Source organism: Bidens hawaiensis, unplaced genomic scaffold (genome assembly GCF_021521415.1).
Source record: "Bidens hawaiensis isolate Kalapana, Puna unplaced genomic scaffold, B.hawaiensis_p1.1 tig00020828_1, whole genome shotgun sequence".
Classification (NCBI taxonomy): domain Eukaryota; kingdom Viridiplantae; phylum Streptophyta; class Magnoliopsida; order Asterales; family Asteraceae; genus Bidens; species Bidens hawaiensis.
In genome coordinates, this window is record NW_027493209.1 from 119,102 (window position 1) to 140,235 (window position 21,134).

The 21,134-nt window shown below is 41.3% G+C and overlaps 2 protein-coding genes across 2 annotated transcripts; both read left to right on the plus strand.

Moving 5' to 3' along the window:
- Positions 1-5,747: 5,747 nt before the first annotated feature.
- LOC143561844 (uncharacterized) lies at positions 5,748-6,572 on the plus strand. The gene has a single exon (XM_077049815.1). It carries the CDS (start codon positions 5,748-5,750, stop codon positions 6,570-6,572), a length of 825 nt encoding a protein of 274 aa, XP_076905930.1.
- Positions 6,573-8,098: 1,526 nt separating this feature from the next.
- LOC143561845 (uncharacterized) lies at positions 8,099-8,932 on the plus strand. The gene is made up of 2 exons (XM_077049816.1): positions 8,099-8,680; positions 8,795-8,932. The coding sequence occupies exons 1-2, from the start codon at positions 8,099-8,101 to the stop codon at positions 8,930-8,932; spliced, it is 720 nt and encodes a 239-aa protein (XP_076905931.1).
- Positions 8,933-21,134: the final 12,202 nt, after the last annotated feature.

Sequence of the window (21,134 nt, forward strand, 5' to 3'; positions counted from 1 at the left end):
GAACTATAAGGATGGAAACAAAATATAAAGGGAAAAGCCAGGTAGGATATTGAAAAAGCCATGTCACTCGCCATATAAGCAAAAACTTAACCCCGTTAAGTTTTTTTAACGCTGGTTTATAAAACAAAAAACATTGAAAATGTGGGACTGCCAGCGGGAAATACCGGAGGTGGGATTATTATTGGCCAATCCATTAAAGGTGAGATTATTTAAATCCAATTTTCCTAAAAGAAAATAATGAAGATGATGTGGCATTCCCACATTCATTCTTGGTCTAATCTCTCTTCTCATTCATTTGACTTATCCATGGGTTATGGAGCAAAACCATATTGAGAAATGGGTTATAATTTCCTTTCTAATTCTCTAATCTCTCATTTAATTCTACCTAACAATCCATGGGTCATGGGTCAAGATAATTTTGGTAAATGGGTTATAATTTCATTTCTAATTATCTAATTTCTCATCTTATTTATTCTAACAATCCATAAGTCATGGGACAAAACAATTTTGAGAAATGAGTTATAATTTTCATTCTAATTTTCTAATTTTTCATCTCATTCATCATAGTTATCCACGGGTAATTGGTCAAAACAATTTATGCAAATATTGTATATAAAAAATCGATTTTATAAATTTGAGATTCTCGACTTCTTATTGTTTGTACTACATATTTTATTTTTACCTTTAATTTTGTTCATTTTTCAAATAATGGATCTTTTTATTTTTATTATTTGACAAATCCCGTGTAATACACGGGTTCAAAAGCTAGTATAAGAAAATACAATCTAATTGTAATCAAGGTTTTTATGATCTTATAGATAAACAGAAATTTAATTACCATTTCATTGTTTTAAAAGTTTTCATTAGTTGTTAAAATAAATTTTAAGTAATGATATTTAGTTATTATGGGCTAACCCATTACGAAATTTCCTATTATATCCTAGAAAATAAAATAAAACTTCCTATTATAGTATTATATCCAATTCCTTGTTATTGTTAATTACTAGTTTGAGTCCCAGTGTTACAGGCCGATGGTTTATTTAAAGATTTTGTGTTTAATTGTTTTGGTATTTATATTTTGTAATAATTTGTTTTATTTTTTAACGCAGTTTTATTTTAATTTAATACATATATATTAGTTTGTTACATTCATTATGGTTTTAACGTTTAGGTTCTTTCAATTGAGATGTGTAGGTTTTATAGATTTTTAACGGATGAATACAAACGCATACGAACATCTTGATATTTTTAAATGAACAAACACAAATATTTATCTTATGAAAAATAGTGGTTGATGTAATTGATGATGGTGGTTGATGTAAGGTGCCTATTATTATAATATATAAAACTGACTTGATATATAATATTTGTGTTTGTTGTAACCTCTGCAGCTGTTGTTGTAAGTTGTTCTTATGGCTGCTTAGTTCTTATCTATCTTTAATAAGATACATCTCGATTCCTAGCACTTTGAAAATCATATTAACAATGGTTAATTGTTAACGTCCATAAAAGATTTTGATTGTTTAAGGAGTTACATGACAAGAAATAATTGCATTAGTACTATTGCAAGGAATATGTTGTAGGACATGGGTCATAATAATATTGAAAGTGATAAAATAAAATAAGCATAACGATACTCTTGTTATACAAGGGAAATATCGTAGTAGAATACCGTATACAAAACCAAAAATAAAATAAATATAGAGAACAATTTATATAGATTCATGTCGATTTCTTTGGTGAGAACTTTACAAGAAACTTCTTCTTGACTCGAGTCTTCCATACGTTGAGTATCTTCACGTTTGTCTTAGTTTTTTCTTGGTGTGGCTATAAATTTTTATTCATGACCCAACTCCATTGGCTGCAACAAAACATGAACATAATAATATATATTGAGCGTTGGTTGAGGCACGTATTCAATACACTTCCCTTAAAACAGATTCCGGGTCTCTGCTAAAGAGTCCCTCTGTCTCCCAGGGTACAACAGCCGAAGCAGTATGTACTGCCGGGAAAGGCTACATGCCCGAGGTTTCATCGGGTATATTGGTGTTCTTGAAAATGAATAGGTTAGAATAATGTGGTGAATGAATCAAGTAGAGAGTACTTCTCTCTAACCATATGGATTTTTGAGTGAACGCCCTTCTTCTTCTCTCAAAAGAAGCACAAAGCCTACTAATATATACAATAGTTGAAAGTAAACAAGTGTCTCACTTAATAAGTGACTTAATGTTAAAATAAAAACTCATTAAGTGTCATCAAGCCACTTTACTCAAGAGTTTCACCCAATCAAGAGTTTTATATTATTATTATAATAATTAATTTCCATTCACCTTTTCTAAATTTTCTAACAATCCCCCACATGAATGGAGATTGATCAAAACACACAAATATATCCAATGGAACCTCGACGGTTGAGTATTGCAGGATATGTAGGTGTTAGCTTTGAACCTTCCTTTGTGAAGTATACTTAGTCTCCTAGCGGTTAGTAGACGCGATGTCCTTGACTAACCCCCATTTGTGTAGACGACAATACACTTCACACAATACTCTCCCTAGCCGAGCACATCCCCTCATTGTCTTGTCCATTATGGTCCTAGAACAGTAGCCTGGTTCTGTGAAAGCTCTAGAAAATGCGCATCCCACAATTTCATTCGAAGTGACTTCACTTCTCTTTCACATAGGTGATTATCTATAAATCATTAAAAGCATTAAGGTTATGATGATTTACATAAATCATTAACTATAAATTATGCTTAGCCTCACAACATGTCACTATTGTTATATGAATGGACTAGGAAGTAATTTAAATTCCCTTTATAATTTAGGAGGATAAATATATATATATATATATATATATATATATATATATATATATATATATATATATATATTAGCTTATATGTCAACTTATATATTGGCTATTCCTCCACAGTGACCACCCTTAGATATATAATTAGGTTGTCCTATTGAACTTAGATCTTGGGATCTCCAGTCAATTAAGTTAGGTTTTCCTTCATATAGAGGTAGGGTACTGAAAAGACCCAAATACCCTTAAGTAATACCCATGGGTCAACCAAGAGTGCATCACAATTCACCCGCGGGGCATACGAATCATCCGCATAACCATCTAAGGAAGAGAAGAAACACCTTTATGGCGCATGCGGGAGTATTTAGGCATCCTCAGGAGTCATTCGCAAGGCGGAATACCCTTCCGCGTAAATGACCACAAGGTAATGCCCTGGGACAGCTGTCAACAAACTAATTACCTTCTGGAAGGTTTTACCAAGGTGCTTTCTTGGGCAATACGTGATCCCTCGGCCAATTAATAAGGGACACCTGACAAGGCCGTTATAACCGTGCACATGGCCAGTGTTACCTATCAACATATCTCAGAAGGACGCGTGTCCAGGTGGTTATACATGCACATGCAACGTATAACTGAACCTATCATATGAGGACACGTGTCCAGGTGGTTACGAGAGCATCTTCTGAAAGGGACATCTGACCCAATCACCTTCCCACACCCTTCGGCTATAAATACCCTCCCAATCATCATGAGGTATTCATTCACTCCCACTGTACTCTCTCAATTGACTTAAGTACTTTATCTTCTACAGAACGGTACTTATTCTCACGCCGGAGGGTGGTTACGGGAAGACCCCCCCTCGTGTCCTTCCCGTAACGAGCTCACGGTGTCTGTTTTGCAGTTTCACGTCACTGGACTTTGGGAATTGAGTTCATATCGTATTTGCAGTTAACCATATCCTACCCTGTTGACTCATTGGATCTAGGACCCATTAAGGGGAGTAGATCTGTGTTTCTTCATTGGCGCCATCCGTGTTTTTGTTAGAACAACAATCAGTTTTTGTTTTCATTTGTGATTTACGATATGAGCCAACTTCCTAAACGGCCGCCGGAGAATCTCGGACAGTCTTCATGTGTTACTAATCTAGAAACACGTGAAGGAACAACATCAATTTTTGCTCGGACTGCAACTCCTGGTGCACGAGACGACGTCGTAACACCTGGAGGTTTTACCATGGGTGGTTCGACGACTCGAGGACATTTCACTCCACCAGTAGACGTTACTCCGGTAGATATTGGAAATGTCACAGCACCAACAGGTCCTACTCCCGATGATTTAGGGCAAGTTACAGCCCCAAGAGGTTCCAATTTGGGAGATCTGGAGCGAATCATGAGAGACGCTCATCGAACTCACTCAGAGTTAGGTCTGAGAAGATTCCGGTGATTCTATCCCGGCAAGAGCTTGTCTGAATAGCTCCAGATCCGGAGGACTTTTGTCCCCGGACGAGTGCTTCGTGTCCAGCAAGAACATTTGGCTGCTGAGTATGAACGAAGGATACGAAACAAGCGTTTCCATACTCGTACCCTGAATTATGATGACTCTCCTAGGAGATCCGTTTCTCCTCCGATAAGGGGTAGTCATATTCAGTACAGTCAGCAAATGGAACAAAATTTGGGTGAGACGCGGAGGTTACGTCCCCTTCCTCGCATTAATATGTGGGTGCCGTCTTATGAGCATGAGCTGGATGGTCAGGATTCAACATATCGCCCTGAGGGCAGTTATTACAGCGGAGACAGCCGACTTCCGTCATACGGAGGGGGTTAGTCATCAGTGACCTCTTGTCCGTCATGCGGAATACTACAGCAACGCTGAGCACGACTTTTCCAAACCATACCGTCCGGAATCCTTCGCTCAAAAGTCGAAATTTATTGCATGCATCGCGACAGCTCCATTTCCGATGAATGCAAAAATTCCGACATCCGTTGGGACATATAACGGAATGACGGACCCCGGAGATCATTTGTTGAGGTTTGTAGCATTTGGAGGAGTCAGTGGTTGGACTCTTCTATACTGGTGTAACATGCTTGCATTGACATTTACTGGAGCCGCCCGGGAATAGTTTGAAAAATTTCCCGGCGGACAGATCGAGAGCTGGAATGACTTTGTGGCAAAATTTTCTCAACATTTTAGCCAACAACGAAAACATACTCGCGACCCTTCGGAAATATTGGATGTTGAAAGGTGAAATAGCGAGTCCATTGAGGACTTCATTACTCGTTTTAACAACTAGAGCCTTAACATCGGAGGGGTTAGTGAAGATATACTAAGGGGAGCATTCCGTAAGAATGTCCATAGCGACGCCTTGATTCGCACGCTAACTGGAAAAGACGGAATGCCCGAGTCCTGGGACGAAATCATGAAGGCAGCTAAGTTATTCGCAAGAACCGAAAAAACATTGGGGTCCAGTAGTCTGAAGCAATTACCAAGAGTCTAGTTCCAAACTCCAAGACCGAATAGACAGGCCAAGGGAACAATTTGGTCGAGATTACAGCCGACTACGGAACAACCAAAACAGTTCGATGCAAGATCTCTGATCGGTAACAAGAACAAGCATAATTTTTTAGCACGGTCCTCCAACAACAGTTGGACTCCGTTGTCAAAAACTCCCTCAGAGATCCTCACTACTGAGAATTTGACTTTTTTCAAACCACAGCCAATACCGAGGAAGTCGTTCCTCGATAATAAAAAACACTGCTCGTACCACAATGACATAGGGCACAATACAAATGAATGTGTGGCCCTAAAAAATGAAATAGAAGCAGCTGTGAAGAATGAAAAGTTAGAACACTTGGTAAAAAGTGTACGGCCAGGAACAGGAAAACCTCCCGCAAGGGATAGTCAGGGTCCGGCCAAAAGGCAAATAAAAGATTTGAATGTCCACATGATTCAAGGTGGACAAAAGTTCGGCAGTAAGAGGAAAGAGTTTTCGGATGAAGAGTGGAAGAATGAGCCAGTCATCTTTCCACGAATTAAAGGTGGTCCATGCAATAAGAACCCCTTGATAATTACTGCTCTTTTCGAACACTATAGGTCGCATTATGTGTTATTCGACACTGGGAGTACATCTAACATTATGTACGAACAGTGCTTCGAACAACTTGAGGAAGATGACAAAGAAAGACTAAGACCGATTCATGCACCCATTTCTGGGTTTGGCGGAAAAATAATGCACCCACGGGGTGTCATTACATTCCTGGTCACACTCAGTGATGGAGTTCATTCAAGAACTGAGGAAGTTGAATTCCTAGTTTTATCGGCAACCTCTAAACATGATATTATTCTTGGACGAGAGGCGATTGGTGACTTTAACGCCCATCCGTCCACAGCTCATGGTGTAGTAGGGGTCCCAACCCGCACCGGCGTAGCAATAATTCATGTTAATCGACATTGCTTCACAACCGAAAGCTCGAAGCCGAGTAAAATTCCAAAACAAACTCAGAGAACTGAACTAGAGAAGTGGGTTTTAAACAAGAAATTCCCCGATCAAACCGTAGTAATTGGCCCAGCCATTTCTGAGATAGTGCAAACTTTTTTGAAGCAATTATTGACGAAGAACATAGACATTTTCACGTGGCAACCCGCGGACATGACTGGTATCCCGCGGAGCATTTCGGAGTACAAATTGAAGGTGAATCCACTAATCACCCCAATTGTGCAAAAGACGCGAAAGATGGCCCCGGAACAAACGAAGGCCCTGAACGAGTAAGTGCAAGATCTTCTCCACGCCGGGATTATACGGGAAATAAAATATCAAACGTGGGTAGCCAACCCAGTGATTGTCCCGAAAAGCAATGGAACGTGGAGGATGTGCATAGACTATAAAGATTTAAACAAAGCATGTCCAAAAGACTGTTATCCATTACCAGAGATCGACTTAAAGGTAGACGTTGTGGCCCCATTCAAATTCAAGTGCTTTCTCGATGCCTATAAAGGCTATCACCAAATTCATATGGCAGCTGGTGATGAAGACAAGACAGCATTACGCACCGACCAAGGAACATTCTGTTACAGAATGATGCCTTTTGGGTTAAAGAATGCCGGTGTCACATACCAAAGGCTTATGGATCAAGCTTTCAAAGGTCAAATTAGTCGAAACCTTGAAGTCTATATGGACGATCTGGTGATCAAAAGCACTGAGGAAGACCAAATGTTGAGGGACATAGAGGAAACTTTTGAAACTTTGAGAAGCATCAATATGAAGTTGAATCCGGCCAAGTGTTCCTTCGGGATGGAGGAAGGAAAGTTCCTCGGGGTGATTGTGACAGGCACGGGTTGTAAGGCTAATCCAGACAAGATTCAAGTAGTAGCCCGCATGCCATCCCCCGCATCCCTCAAGGAAGTTCAAACACTCAACGGTAGATTAGTAGCATTAAACAGGTTTCTGGCAAACCACGCTGCTAAGTCTTACCCGTTCATCTCAACATTGAGGAACTGTCTTAAAAAGGCGCAGTTCAGATGGACTCCGGAAGCTGAACAGGTGTTCCAAGAAGTCAAAAAGTGTTTAATGGAACTACCCACATTAACAGCTCCTTACGCGGGAGAACCATTAACGTTATATCTGTCGGCGTCTGACATCGCCGTAGGGGTTGTCTTACTGACGGATAGGAAAATGTTCAAACTCCGATCTATTACGTCAGCAAAACATTGTCAGACCCGGAAACAAGATACTCAATGTTGGAGAAGTTGGTCTTGGCATTAGTATACGCAGCCCGGCGGCGTCGTAAGTACTTTCAAGGACATCCCATAAATGTCTTGACCGGATATAAGTTGAAGAATGTGTTGTGCAAGCCAGAGTTGTCTGGACGATTGGCAAAATGGGCCATCGAAATGGGTGAACACTCGATAGAGTATAAACCTAGACCAGCAATTAAAGGGCAAGTATTGGCGGACTTCGTCACAGAAGTCCCGCAACACAAGGAACAAGAATGTCTAATCGAGCAACAACCCCAAGCACCTCTGGAACAAGGGCAAATTTAGTCATTGTTCACGGATGGAGCTTCAAGCAGTGAGGGATCCGGTGCAGGCCTCCGGTTAGTCAATCCCGAGGGCCACGAATTCACATACGCCATAAAGTTATACTTCAAAAGTACTAACAATGAGGCAGAATATGAAGCCTTTTTGGCGGGCCTGTGGATAGCTAAAAAGCTTGGGGTAAAACATTTGGAAGCACGGGTGGATTCGATGCAAATTGCGGGATAGATTAACGGAACTTACGAAGCTAAAAATGACGTCATGGCTTCTTATTTGTCACAAGCAAAGGTCTTGATTCGCCAATTCTCCTATTTCAATGTTGTTCACATTATGAGGAGTGAGAACAAGTCTGCTGACACTCTTAGCAAATTGGCTTCAACAAACTTCGAACACTTTGCTAAAGACATCCGTATCGAAGTTTTGGACCACCCGTCGGTTCCACAAAACCAAATCCTGGTAATTCAAAAGGGCGTTGATTCATGGATGACACCGATTAAGGCTTACTTATCTTCTGGAGTTCTCCTACCAGAAAAAGCTGAGGCTCGGAAGATTAAGCACAAAGCTTTAAGTTACCAGTTGAATGATGGCATATTATACCGGAGATCATTCCTCAGTCCGCTGCTACGATGTGTAGACGCGGAAGACGCAAATTACCTAATCCGAGAAATTCACGAAGGCATTTGTGGATTACACTCGAGTCCGAGAATGACAGTTGCGAAGATCATGAACGCGGGGTACTGCTGGCCCGGCATGCATTTAGACGATGTGCAAGAAATCAGAAAGTGTGATTCTTGCCAGCGTTATGCCCCCAACACCCTGCGCCTAAAAAATGAACTGATTCCGGTAACATCTGTCTGGCCGTTCCAGAAGTGGGCTATTGACATTATGGGACCTTTCCTAGAAGCCCCGGGACGAGTCAAATATTTGATAGTCGCCATTGATTACTTCACTAAATAGGTGGAGGCCAAACCGGTTGAATCAATAACGGCGTCAAGTGTTAAGAAATTTCTTTGGGAGTTCATCATTTGTCGGTTTGGTCTTCCGCAGAATTTGGTAAGTGACAATGGGACCCAATTTGCTGATAGTGGATTATAAGAATGGTTGAAAGAACTTCAAGTCATTCAAACTTTTACATCTGTAGCTCATCCGCAAGCAAACGGTCAAGTCGAAAGGACCAACCAAACTATCAAATAAGGGATCAAGGCAAGGTTAAGAACTAAATGGACGGGCTAGGTTGACGAATTGCCCCATGTACTTTGGGCCTTCCGCACCCAAAAGAATTCCAGTAATTCAAAGACGTCGTTTAGTTTAACCTATGGCAAAGAGGCCATGATCCCAGCTGAAATTGGGATTCCATCCGCAAGAGTTCTGTTAATTGATGATAACTATCACGTACTCCGGATGAATCTTGATCTACTTGAGGAAAGAAGAGAACTAGCATCGATCTGTGAGCACAATTATAAGCGACAGCTTCAGAAGTATTACAACTCGCGGGTCCAGAAATGTGAGTTCGATACTGGAGACTTTGTCTTCCGCAATAACTAGGCTTCCGGTCAGGAGCCTCCGAGCAATTTGGCCCCAACTTGGGAGGAACCTTAAAAAATCAAGTTGGCCCCAAAGGTGCCTACAAGTTAGAAAAATTGGACGGGACCGAGATCCCCCGAACATGGAACGCAACACAGTTGAAGAAATGCTATATGTAGCAGTCTTGATTGTTCTTTCACTTTGGCATGCGTGCCCAATTAGATTAGCAGAAACCTTGAAGTTTCTTTTTTTTTTGTAATATGGCTTATGCCTGATCTATGGAAACCTTTTGTTAGTCTCATAATAATTTTGTTTGTAATTCTTTATTGACAAAAACGGAGTTCCGGAAAGACACTTATATTATAACGCATAAGACAAAGTGCACCGGAAGATAGCAAAACTCCTTATTATTGATCAAAAGAGATTACAAAGAAGGAAATATTTACAAGGAAGATACATATACATTTACGGGGCGACATTTTCGCCTCACGCATTATTATCATCCACTTCATCTTGATCTTCCTCATCAAGGTCAAGTAGCTCCTTTAGATGCTCCATTGTATCCTTTTTATCCGCAAGCTCAAATATATGCTCAGCAAGGGAAAACTTTTATGTATCAAAAGCCTTGGTCTTCTCAACAAGAATGGCAGCAGTGTTCTGACCGTGTAGGATATACTCTTTCGGAAGCTTGCTTTCCGAAGCAAATTTGTAGCCTTCCTCAAAGCCTATCTGACGGCCAGCTTGTTTGGATGCGTTCATCAAAATGGCAACGCAATTTCCAAGATCATCACTGTTCCAACATCGGTGATAATCTGTTAAGACATATAAATATGAATGAGTACGGATAAGTTCAATCATTTGCGTCAAACAAAAGACTAAATACCTTGGGAATTGTTGTTGTCAAGAGCCACTTCTTGCCCGCCTTAGCTCGGACATGTTCCATCTTGTGACCAGCGCACTCCAAGGCTTGGTCTCGGTTTTGGCGTTAAGGTTGGACAAGCGCCTGTCCTTAGCTGATGAGTCAGCCTGAAGGGTCTTTATTAGCTCAGCCTGTTCATCCAGTTGCTTCTGGAGAACAGCCTTGGCTTCCTCAGCGGCAAGGCGGTTGGCTTTCTCAGCTTCCAGGGCTTGGTGATTCCCTTGAGCTTCGGTCAGAGCCTTGAGGGCTTCCTTCTTGGCATCAATTAATTTAAGCTCCAAATCATCCCATTCCTCATTCATCGCCAGCCAATCCCGGCATATCTCCTGATTGGTGGAGACAGTATTCGCCATATGATAGGAATTTGAGTTCAATAATTCCTGGCAATACGGTGACGTTGTCGCTCCTTCTATGCGAGAGGAAGGCTCTCCCGCAAGTACTCGAAGCACACATCCACATCACTTAGGGTTGAGTTCCGGCGCAATGACCAGTGTAGATTGTGCGGGACAGTGTCTTCTTCCGCTCGAGGAGAAGAAGTCTGATCCCCATTTTTAAAAGCACTAACCCCACCCTGATCCCTAAAATGGTGATCATGAAAGGATGGAGACACGCGGGGGTGCTCAGACTCACTAACTTCCCTCTCCTTCAAAGGAGAAGAGTCCGTCACTACGATCGGATCTTGAACAATGTTTAGCGGTGAGGAAGGCGGAGTTGCAAGTTTTGAAGCAATTGAACTCTTTAAACCTAAAACATCTTCTGACAAATCTTTCAGGGCCACTGAGAAATGATAGTTAAAATTAATTAGGAGCAGGCCAAACATAATCATGAGGGTTAAAGACGGATAATCTTACCCAAAGAAACATCTTGGGTGGAGAGCTCCTGAAGGCGAGCCCCTAAATCCATGATTTTGGCCTTCTTCTTCTTCTTCTTCTTCTTCTTCTTCTTCTTGAGAGGGGCGGCATCAGAAGGTTGTACTTCCCGTTTGCCGGCGGCCTTAGAAGCACCCGCACCAGTAACCTGAGGTTCACCCTCAACGGATTGAGGACCACCCTCCTCACCTTTTGATGGATCGGTGGTGGCCTTCAAATCTTGCTTGCGGGTTAAACCTACAGTCGATTGCGACGGGTTAGTAGCACCAACTGATAATCCTCCTTCGCAGAGTGACGATTCTTCGCTAGACGAAAGAAGTACTATCACTCCGCTCGAAGTAGCAGCAGTTATAGGTCGGGGTCGGAGAATGCCCTCACCTTTCAAGACGAACTCCTCACCTTGAGCATACATTGCCTCGGAAACAACAGGCTCTGGTCTAAGTGTGGCGGAGAAAAGGAAATTATTCCGCGTACGCACCAAGAAGGGTACGTCATGACGAGCAATCGGCCGACGTACCATCATGCCTCCCACCTTATCTACAAGAGTGGAAAGAATAGAACCTTCACCTGCAAATTAATAAATGTCAGGAGAATGAAATAAAAACCCAGAACGTTTCAAGTAAAAACTTACTCCCGTCAGAATTTTCAAAATAAGGTTCCAAGGGAGGAAATGGCCACAAGCGACTCATCTTGGCATGTACCATCGCCCCTTCATGAATGGGACGCATGGGTGTCGGCGTTTTGGTAAGAGTAATGAACCAGGCATGACCTTCATATTCGGAAGCAAGGACTTCTGGTAGTTTGTCTTTCGGCTTCCGGTGAGTCATTGTAAATGGGATAATATCTTCCCGGATCTAGAAAAACTTTGATTTCCATCCGTAAATGCTGCGGATCCATTCGAAGCCAATAGTTCCTTTTCCGGTGGTAACAAAACCATACCAGCCTTCACGAAGGGTCATCTTGTAGAACACGGCAAACATGCCGACAGACGGTTCATAGTCATGGGCTTGGCAACATAACTCGAAGTGTCAAATTCTTAACATCCCAAAAGGATGAATCTGGGACAAGTGAATCCCATATGCCGTCAAAACGGATTGGACAAACGTTGTCATTGGCAATCTAAAATTACCCGTCGTAAATTAATCTAGGCATACAGCCATCTTTTTCGCCGGCGGTGCCGTAGCAGTTGCTCCTTTCGCCGGAAGTTCGGCCTCCCACTCCGGTGCAAAACCGTATACGTTTTTGACATCCTCAAAATCCTTTTCTTTAATGTTACACCCGACTTCATGAATAGCGGAGGGATTCTTCTTATGGCCTGCCATTTGAACAGAATACAAAGAAGGATATAGGAAAGCAAAGTTTTTGAGAGATCTCTGATCTGTTGATTATAGAAAGGAAAAATTTGAAAGTGATAAGAATGAAGTAGGGGTCCCAAAGACTTATTTATACCCATCGTAATTAATGCGACCATCTGACTGACAGAAGAAAGAGAAAGTGCGGACCATGGGATGACTGACACTTCAGGCGGGAAATTCGAAAAAGTGTATACAGGCTGTCAAAAGGCGTTTTACACGTCTCGTCAGTCGTCACTTAAAATCCCTCTCTCCGCCACGTCATCAAGAGACATCCAACTTGCACAAAATTCAAAAATCAAAAATATCCTGCAAAGATATTATCTCATAAACAAGAACATCGTTCACAAGACATAAAAGTTTTTTTCATTAATAGTAAAAAAGGTGATTACAAAATATGAAGAACAATCACAAGCCCTACAAACTAAACCTATGGGTTAGGGGCTGATGTGTCTTCCGAGGAATTTGGAGAAGTATCCTCAGACTCGTCGTCCTCAGACTCATCATCTAAGTACACCCGCAGCTGCTTCACGCCATGTTCAGTAGAGGCGAACTTGGAAAGCATATTTTGCAGCGGGAAGACAAGGCTATCATATTCCTTGACCCGCATGTCATATTCTTGTTTCGCGTCAAGGCCATGAAGCGGATGGCTCTCAAAAGATTGAGCGAACGTCGTTCCTTCATTGAAGCCTTTCAAGCGGCCAACTCCTTCCGAAGCAGTCATCAAATTCACGAAACAATCAGTCAGCTCAGTGCTTCCCTTAACGTGACGGATGGCCTGATAAAGGGAAAAATAAAACATGTTAGTATCATAAACATAAAATACACAAATAACAACTTTTGAAGAGAACTTACAGAGTCAAGCCCCCGGGTGAAGAACCATTGTCGTTCCCGCTCAGCACGCTCCGCTCTACCACGAAGCTCTTGTAATTCGCTGCAGGCGCGACTTCTGTTTATGTACGGGACTGCAGCAGGGAGTCGTAAGCAGACTGCATTTCAGCAGCAGTCTTGTCTTTCAGCTCATATTGCTCCCGCTACAATTTCAGCTCAGCTTCAAGCTCTTGGATCCGGCTGCCCTGTCGGGACACTTCTTCTTGCGCCTTCGACAGGTCATCCTTCTTCCTTTGAGTTTCAGCTCGGGCAGCCTCAAGCGTGGTGTTCTGCCTCTCGCAGGCTTCCTTCCATTACTGAGCGGCAGCAGCACTCCGGTCATTTTCTTTTTGGAGTGCGGCCTCGGCGTCAGATTATTTCCACCGTGCTGCACTCGCAGCTTTACACTGTTCCTCAACTTCTTTTTTTGCAGCTTTGACAGCTTCGGAAGCTGCACCCAGTTTCCCGCCAATTGTACACCATTCACGTAGTATTTCCTGATTACAGGTCATGCTGTTAGCCAAGGAAACAGATAAATCAGTGTGAAGATCAAGGCGGGGAACGGTCACGAAGGTACGCCATCTCAGCAGGTGGCACACAATGCTTGACAAAACTAACACCGGTCCCGGGGTCCGAAAATCGGGACCCATTGACAATGTCCCAAGGCGGGACAAACAAGTCATAATCCCCTACTAAATGCGAATCCCCGAAGTACTGGAAGCTCGAAGTTTCGAGACAGACGGGGATTGAGGAGGATTGTTGCGGGGCACCTTGTGTTGAACCCCCTCCAACCTCGTGGACAAAAGGTCAAAAGTGAAAACTCCCTCCTGCACCCGTAGTTAAGGGTGAGGAGGTAGAAAAGAATTAAGGAGCAGATTGGGAGGGAGATTCGTGAATTATAAAACCAACGTCATCCACGGCTGGATTACTCTCTTCGTAACCGGTGGCTCCCCCAGGCTGAAAAAGGCAGTCCAAAGATTGATTGGCTTCAGGCTGAATGTTGGACCCCCCCCCCCCCCATATGTCTCAGTGGGAGGGGTAGAAGGCTTGTCCTCCGCCTCCCTCTCTGGAAGAGGCGACGGTTGTTTCTCAACAATTGGAGTAGGTGTTGGTAGCCTTTCAGATACGTCATCTTTAGCAATCGATGGATCTACACAAGGAAAATCATATTTAATTAATGTTTCAAAAATCAGAAAAGAGTGGAAAAAGGAACACGCACCAGTCACCGTCCCCAGACGTTCAGCAAGGCTGGGTTGTGGCTTCTTTGGACGGCGCGTCCGATGCTTCTTTGTTTTCGGTTCCTTCCAGGCATCCGCAGAGCTAACGCCCGCGTCACTTGCCTGGGAAGCGCGAAGAGACCTCTTCCGATACAGTTCTGCTAATAAATGAGAGACAGATGAAAACTCAGGAGCATCATCAGAACTTTCTCCTTTGAGGGTGGCGGAATCGTCACCTGACGACAGAATGACGATCGCCCCATCAGAAGTCACAGCATTAAGAGGGGGAGGGTTCAGGATATACGCACCTGATTCAAAGGTGGCATCTTGATGCGTGCGTGCGCGTCTTGTATTAAAATATGATAGCATGGGATGAAATGATTTAGCTTTTGCACAAGATCGTGTTTTAAATTTATAAAAGTGATTTCTACAAAGACTAAACACACACAAAATAGGCAAGTGTACCTATTGTATATGTAGAATAGTATTGGTAAGAACCAAGTATCGATCCGTGGACACAAATATTTCTAATAATAAATCGTTGTTTTATTTTAATCGGAGGTTTTAATCATTTTGGGGTTAATTTTTGAACTTTTTATAAAATATAGATACTTATATATATAATATATAGGTGACCAAGACGAGAGATTCTAAACGAGTTGTTCAATTATGCGAAGGTTACCATCTAAGATCAAGAATCCACTCCATTTGAGCATTGATAATTGATATATAAACATGTGGTAGACTTGCCGTAATAATATATGATAGATAGCTCCTTAAGCCTTAAGTGAGCATCTTTGGCACGAAGGAGGTAGCATACGCATTTTAAAGTCCATCCTTTCTTAATGTCATGCCACCTCAATAATGTCAATTTAAGTTGGCAAGTAGTTTCGTAAAGTAGAAAGATTAGGATTGACTTCGATTTCTCAAATACCAATTCTAACAACTTCGGGTGGTTGTAGTTAACTCACACAACCTCCCCTTGGTTGATTTATGTAGGTTATAATTACACATTCCATTAACATATGACTTCTTTAACTAATTTGATATCCTAAGCAAAGCCATTTTCGGATTACCAAGGTTTAGAGAAATACATCATAACTTATATCTCATCATTTCTAAGTACAATATAAGGATCCATGTTTCGATAATGTATCAAAGTATTTCTATTTTTCAAGAACATGAATCGATCATGAACGATTGCCAATGGAATTGAAAATCGCCAACTTTGAATTAGTGATTTAAGATGGTGAAACATTTCTCATCAAAAGATAATTGTAATATAACCATGTACTTTACTAGACTACACCGCATGTCTTGATTAATTATCAAGTTAAACAAAGCTTCTTCATAGATTTTAGATGGTAAAAGGAGTTTAGCTCATAATGAGCATGATGATAAACATTAAGATGAATAATGATAACAAATACATTATTAAACTTGGAACAATCTAACCAATTATAGATGAATCTTCCTTCTTAATGATGATGGTGGTGGTTGATGATGACGGGTGATGGTGATGACCTCGAAGCCTTCAAACTATTCACTAGATCTTCAATGTGAGTGTTAGTGTGTGTTTTTATAAGTGAAAACCGGATAGAACTCTTTTCAAGGCACACCTCTCAAATGACACAAAAGCCTCTATTTATAGGCTGTCTGGAGGTAGAAGCACGGCCCCGTGCTTTCGTAGGCACGCCCCCATGCTTTTTAGTTACATGTGCTAATTATTTTTGTCATTTCTAGAAGGTAGGCACGGCCCCGTGCTTCCTGAGGCACGCCCCCGTGCTTTTTAGTGACATGTGCTAATTTTTTTTGTCGTTTCTGAGAGGTAAGCATGGCCCCGTGCTTCCAAAAGCATGGCCCCGTGTCCAGCTGTTCACTATTTGTCTTTTCTTGTAGATTTTTTGTCTTTTCTGAAAAGTGACCAGCAGCACGGCCCCGTGCTTCCAAAAGCACAGCCCCGTGTTTCCCAAAAGCACAGCCCCGTGTTTTCAGAAAGCACAGCCCCATGTTTTCTGAAGCACAGCCCCATGTTTCCTGAAGCACAGCCCCATGTTTTGCTGTTTTCTTTGGTTTTTCTTTGTTTTTTCATTCGTTTCTTCGTTTGAGGCTTGGATTCACCTGAAAATACATTTTAACATGATAAGTAGTTATTTTAACTATATTATACTATAGAAGTTGCAGTTTTTAGAGATTATTTGATACTAAAAAGATGTATCTTTTTATATACATCACATCCGTAACGATTGGCTCGGCACGCATCTTCACCGGGAAAAGAGAGTATTTAGCAGTCTTCTTGAGGATAGGTGTGTCCTTCACGCCGCGGATACTTTTTCCCACGCAGCCCCTGTCGTCGTACAGGGCATTTAGCATCGATCCAGGACCTGAAGACAAGTGCAGAACTCAATAATAGAAATTCAGAAATAAAAAGGAAAAAGAACATAGTAATAAAATTACGGCCGTCTAGCCCGATGAAAACATGCTCCATGTAAGGAGAAGGCCACAAGCGGCTTAAGCCCGCCCATACAAGGGCTTCCTCAGAAAGCGCCCGCATCAGAGTTGATGAGGAAGTCAGTTGGCGGAACCAGTCATGATTCTCATGGGCAGTCGGAGTAATGTCGAGAAGAGCATCGTTAACAGAACGGCGGACCATGGCGTCCGGCACCACGTCCTCAGAAAGCCAGAAGAACTTGTTTTTCCAGTCTTTAGAAATCGCCTCGGTCTCGTGACCGATGACCTTATCAGTCAAAGCCTGGCAAGTAAACCAGCCATTCCGACTGACCATTTTGTAAAATATAGCGAACCGGTCCAAGCGGGGTACCATCTCATGTGCCATACACACGAATTCATAGTGACGAATTCGCATGACGGAGCGAGGGTGAAGTTGGGATAAGTGAATCCCATATGCTTTTATCACTCGCATCAAAAACTTTGTGATGGGAAGGCGAAAGTTCCCATGGACAAAGTAATCGGCATACAAAGCCATCTTCTCAGGAGGTGTGAAACTGGCAATAGAGCCGGCAGAAGGAAACTCTGGTCCCCATTCCGGTGGAATACCATAAGTTTCAACGATTTTTTCATACTCAGACTGGTCCCATTGGACCTCTATCTCATCAACTTCAGACTGAACATTAGCCATTATAGCAACACTTGATGAAATATTGGGTGATTTCAAGAAAGATTAGGTGAATAATTGAAAGTTTCAGAGAAACAAAGTAAGTTTATATTCAGAATTCAAAGGCGATCAAACTTCAAAAAGAAGTTAACTCCCTCTATTTATACTCATCGCAATTAATACGATGGGATGCGAACAGTGGAGAGAGAAAAACCGCCCAATATACAATCACCACGTCACGCGGGAAATTCGAAAAAGGAAAAAAGTTGTACAGTCGGGTACAGTGACAGCTGTCATAAACGTCCTGTCACCTGCACACGCGCTTGCGAGTGGTCAATTTGTCCTTTTTCATGATTATCCACAACAACAAAAGATATTTCTCAACAACTTGCAGAATAAAAAATCCCCAAATACACATTAAGTCCAGAATTTCACCCGCATAAAGTATTTCACACAGAAGAAACACTGGACTGGGGGGACTTATAGAGGTAGGGTACTGAAAAGACCCAAATACCCTTAAGTAATACCCATGAGTCAACCAAGAGTGCATCACAAGTCACCCACGGGGCATACGAATCATCCGCATAACCATCTAAGAAATAAACACGTTTATGACGCATGCGGGAGTATTTAGGCACCCTCAGGAGTCATCCGCAAGGGGGAATACCATTCCGCGTAAATGACCACAAGGTAATGCCCCGGGACAGCTGTCAACAAACTAATTACCTTCTGGAAGTTAACCGTATCTTACCCTGTTGACCCATTGGATCTAGGACCCATTAAGGGGAGTAGATCCGTGTTTCTTCATTTCATATATCTTTTTTTTTCATGGGTTTAGTCTCATTCTACAACTCCATCTTTCATCAACCCTTGGGTTGTTGGATCCATGTAGCATCCCAAAATTTCAATAATAATATTTTATATATTATTTCCAGTTTAGACAAGTTACTTGGGTCGATAAAGAAATAATAAAATACTATAGGTGAAAAGGTAGTAGGCTAATTAGATGAGATTAATGATGGACTAAAAAGGAAAGATGGGCATACCCTCTTAAGGGCGGCCGCAAGCAAGAACAAGAATCCGAGATCAAAATCAAACCTTTTATTAATAGATCTTTGGGATACAAGCTAAATACAAGGTCAAGGTTAATAACTAAAGCTAGCTGTAACCTAGAAACATCAAAAGGTATATTCTCTATGATTAAAGGATACATTTTTATGAACGGTTTGTCATGAAACTAAACCCTAGAGTAGATCGGGTCTAAATGTTTCCTAAAAATGCAAACTTAATGATTAAAACGGACTTAACGGACTCATGGTTATATACGGTTCATAAAGAAAACCCTAGGTCTAGTTTAGAACGTTTTAAACCTATAAAGGTTTATGCTTTAAACTTAAAACGGATTAGATCTTGTTGAAGGGATGTTAACAGGTGTAAAACAGTTAAGGAAAATGGGAAATAGGTGGTTAAAAGTGTGATTGTGGATCGTTAACCGATTAAATGAGCCTAGAATGGGTTTAAGGATAGAAAACAGGAGATGGAAGCATCAGACATGGGTTCTCGGTGACCTGAACACGCCTGGGGTTCTCGGCCAACACAAGAACCCGGTCAAAATAGGTTCCTGGTCAACGAGAGTTCTCGGTCAACGAGAGTTCTCGGTGACCAAGGGTTCTCGGTCAGTTAAAGATTTCAGTAACCATGTGTTCTCGGTCAAAAACATAGGTTCTCGGTCAGACCAGAGTTCTCGGCCAGAACAGGTTCTCGGTCAACATAGTTTTCTGTTGACTTTGGGCCTGGTTAGTTGGGCCCTAAGGCTATGATGAACAATGGGCCTGATATACCTAATTGGCCCATATGTAACAATTAGACAAACAAGCCCAACTTAGAAAATGTGTTGGTTAAATAAAAGACCAACTTAGTTAACTATACGGTTAATTAACAAATACGTATTTAACAGTTAGCCGGGCACAGTTAAAGAAGGGAATAACAATTAACGGTGAACACAACAGGATCCAGGTGAGTTTCTAGCCCCACTTCCTTGTTATGTTTTCGGGGCTGTTTGCATACTCGATGTGATTTGTTAATACACTTACCTTAAGTGGTAAGTGTATGTCTTATATGATTTATGTATGAATGAATGCTTGATGATGCATGAACGATCTTCGGATATTACATGTATCGTCAAGGGATAGTTTAAAGATATGTTTGATATATATATTTATATATATGATATACAAATGATGTATGTACGTATGGAAGTTATAACTATGAGTGTAGAGAAAGGTATGAAAGGTATGGTTAGAAGGGAACGTACCCTAATAATATCCGCGAATGAATGGAACGGACCCTAATAATATCTGCGAATGCAGGGAACGGACCCTAATAATATCCTCGAATGTAGGGAACGGACCCTAATAATATCCGCGAATGTAGGAAACAGACTCTAATAATATATGTGAATGCTTTAGGACGGGGTATATGTATATGTGTGTGTATAAAAGGAAAGAAGAAAGGTATGATAGTATGAACGTACGAAGGAAGGTAAAGAACTATGTATGTATATGTACCTTCGGGTGCGTATATATGAATGTGTATGGACGTATTGTATGTTACCTGGTTAACTAGAACTCACTCAGCGTAGCTGACCTTTAGTATGCACGCAGGTGAGTAGAATGAGGCAGCTCGCTTGATGAGGACACATGGCATGGAACTGAAGATATTGGCCTCTCAAGGAAATGTTATGATGTTTTAAAAGACTATGTTTTACGTTTAAATAACGATGAATGTTGCTAAGACAAGATTTGAAAGTTATGTAATATGTTATGGTTGAAGTTTTATATTCCGCATAAATTTTTAATTAACTCTGATATTTAGAACTGTGTTTATGAGTAAATCCAACGTCTAAATGTGAGGCACTGGTAACGGGGCCTTACAATCCAAAACCATTATCAATGACTTTGTCAAGTCAATACTAGATAATTGCAATTAAGATGAGTTGTTATGATGTGTTCTTAACTTGTAAGTTAATATTGCCTCTAGTATGCCATATCATACAACTAGCAACCATTTGGCATTCGAGTCTAATCACTATATTAAATCGTTATGACCATTGTGTACTCCACGAGGTCACATATTTGAAATGTTTAGATAATAATCCTTATTGGTAAACCTTCCACGTTCAAATGCAAGATACCCCCCACATTTAAGTGTTAATGGATAACATCATCCAACTTTCAAATGGGGTAGTGAAAGGTTCTTTCTTTCTATAAAAATTTGATAAATCATATCAATTACCATTTCTACTACTTCTAAAGAGTAGTTTCTTAAATGGCTTCCCCCAAATTTCTTGTTATAGTTTGTTTACTTTACTTATGAAGACAACTCGACACTTAAGATATGAACAAGACCACGTCTTTGTATCAGTGATTCAT

Coding starts and splice junctions, on each gene's coding strand:
- LOC143561844 (XM_077049815.1), top strand. CDS start 5,748: ATGATTCAAGGTGGACAAAAGTTCGGCAGTAAGAGGAAAGAGTTTTCG.
- LOC143561845 (XM_077049816.1), top strand. CDS start 8,099: ATGGCTTCTTATTTGTCACAAGCAAAGGTCTTGATTCGCCAATTCTCC. Junction 8,681..8,794: donor TAAAAAATGAACTGATTCCG/GTAACATCTGTC, acceptor TTCACTAAATAG/GTGGAGGCCAAACCGGTTGA.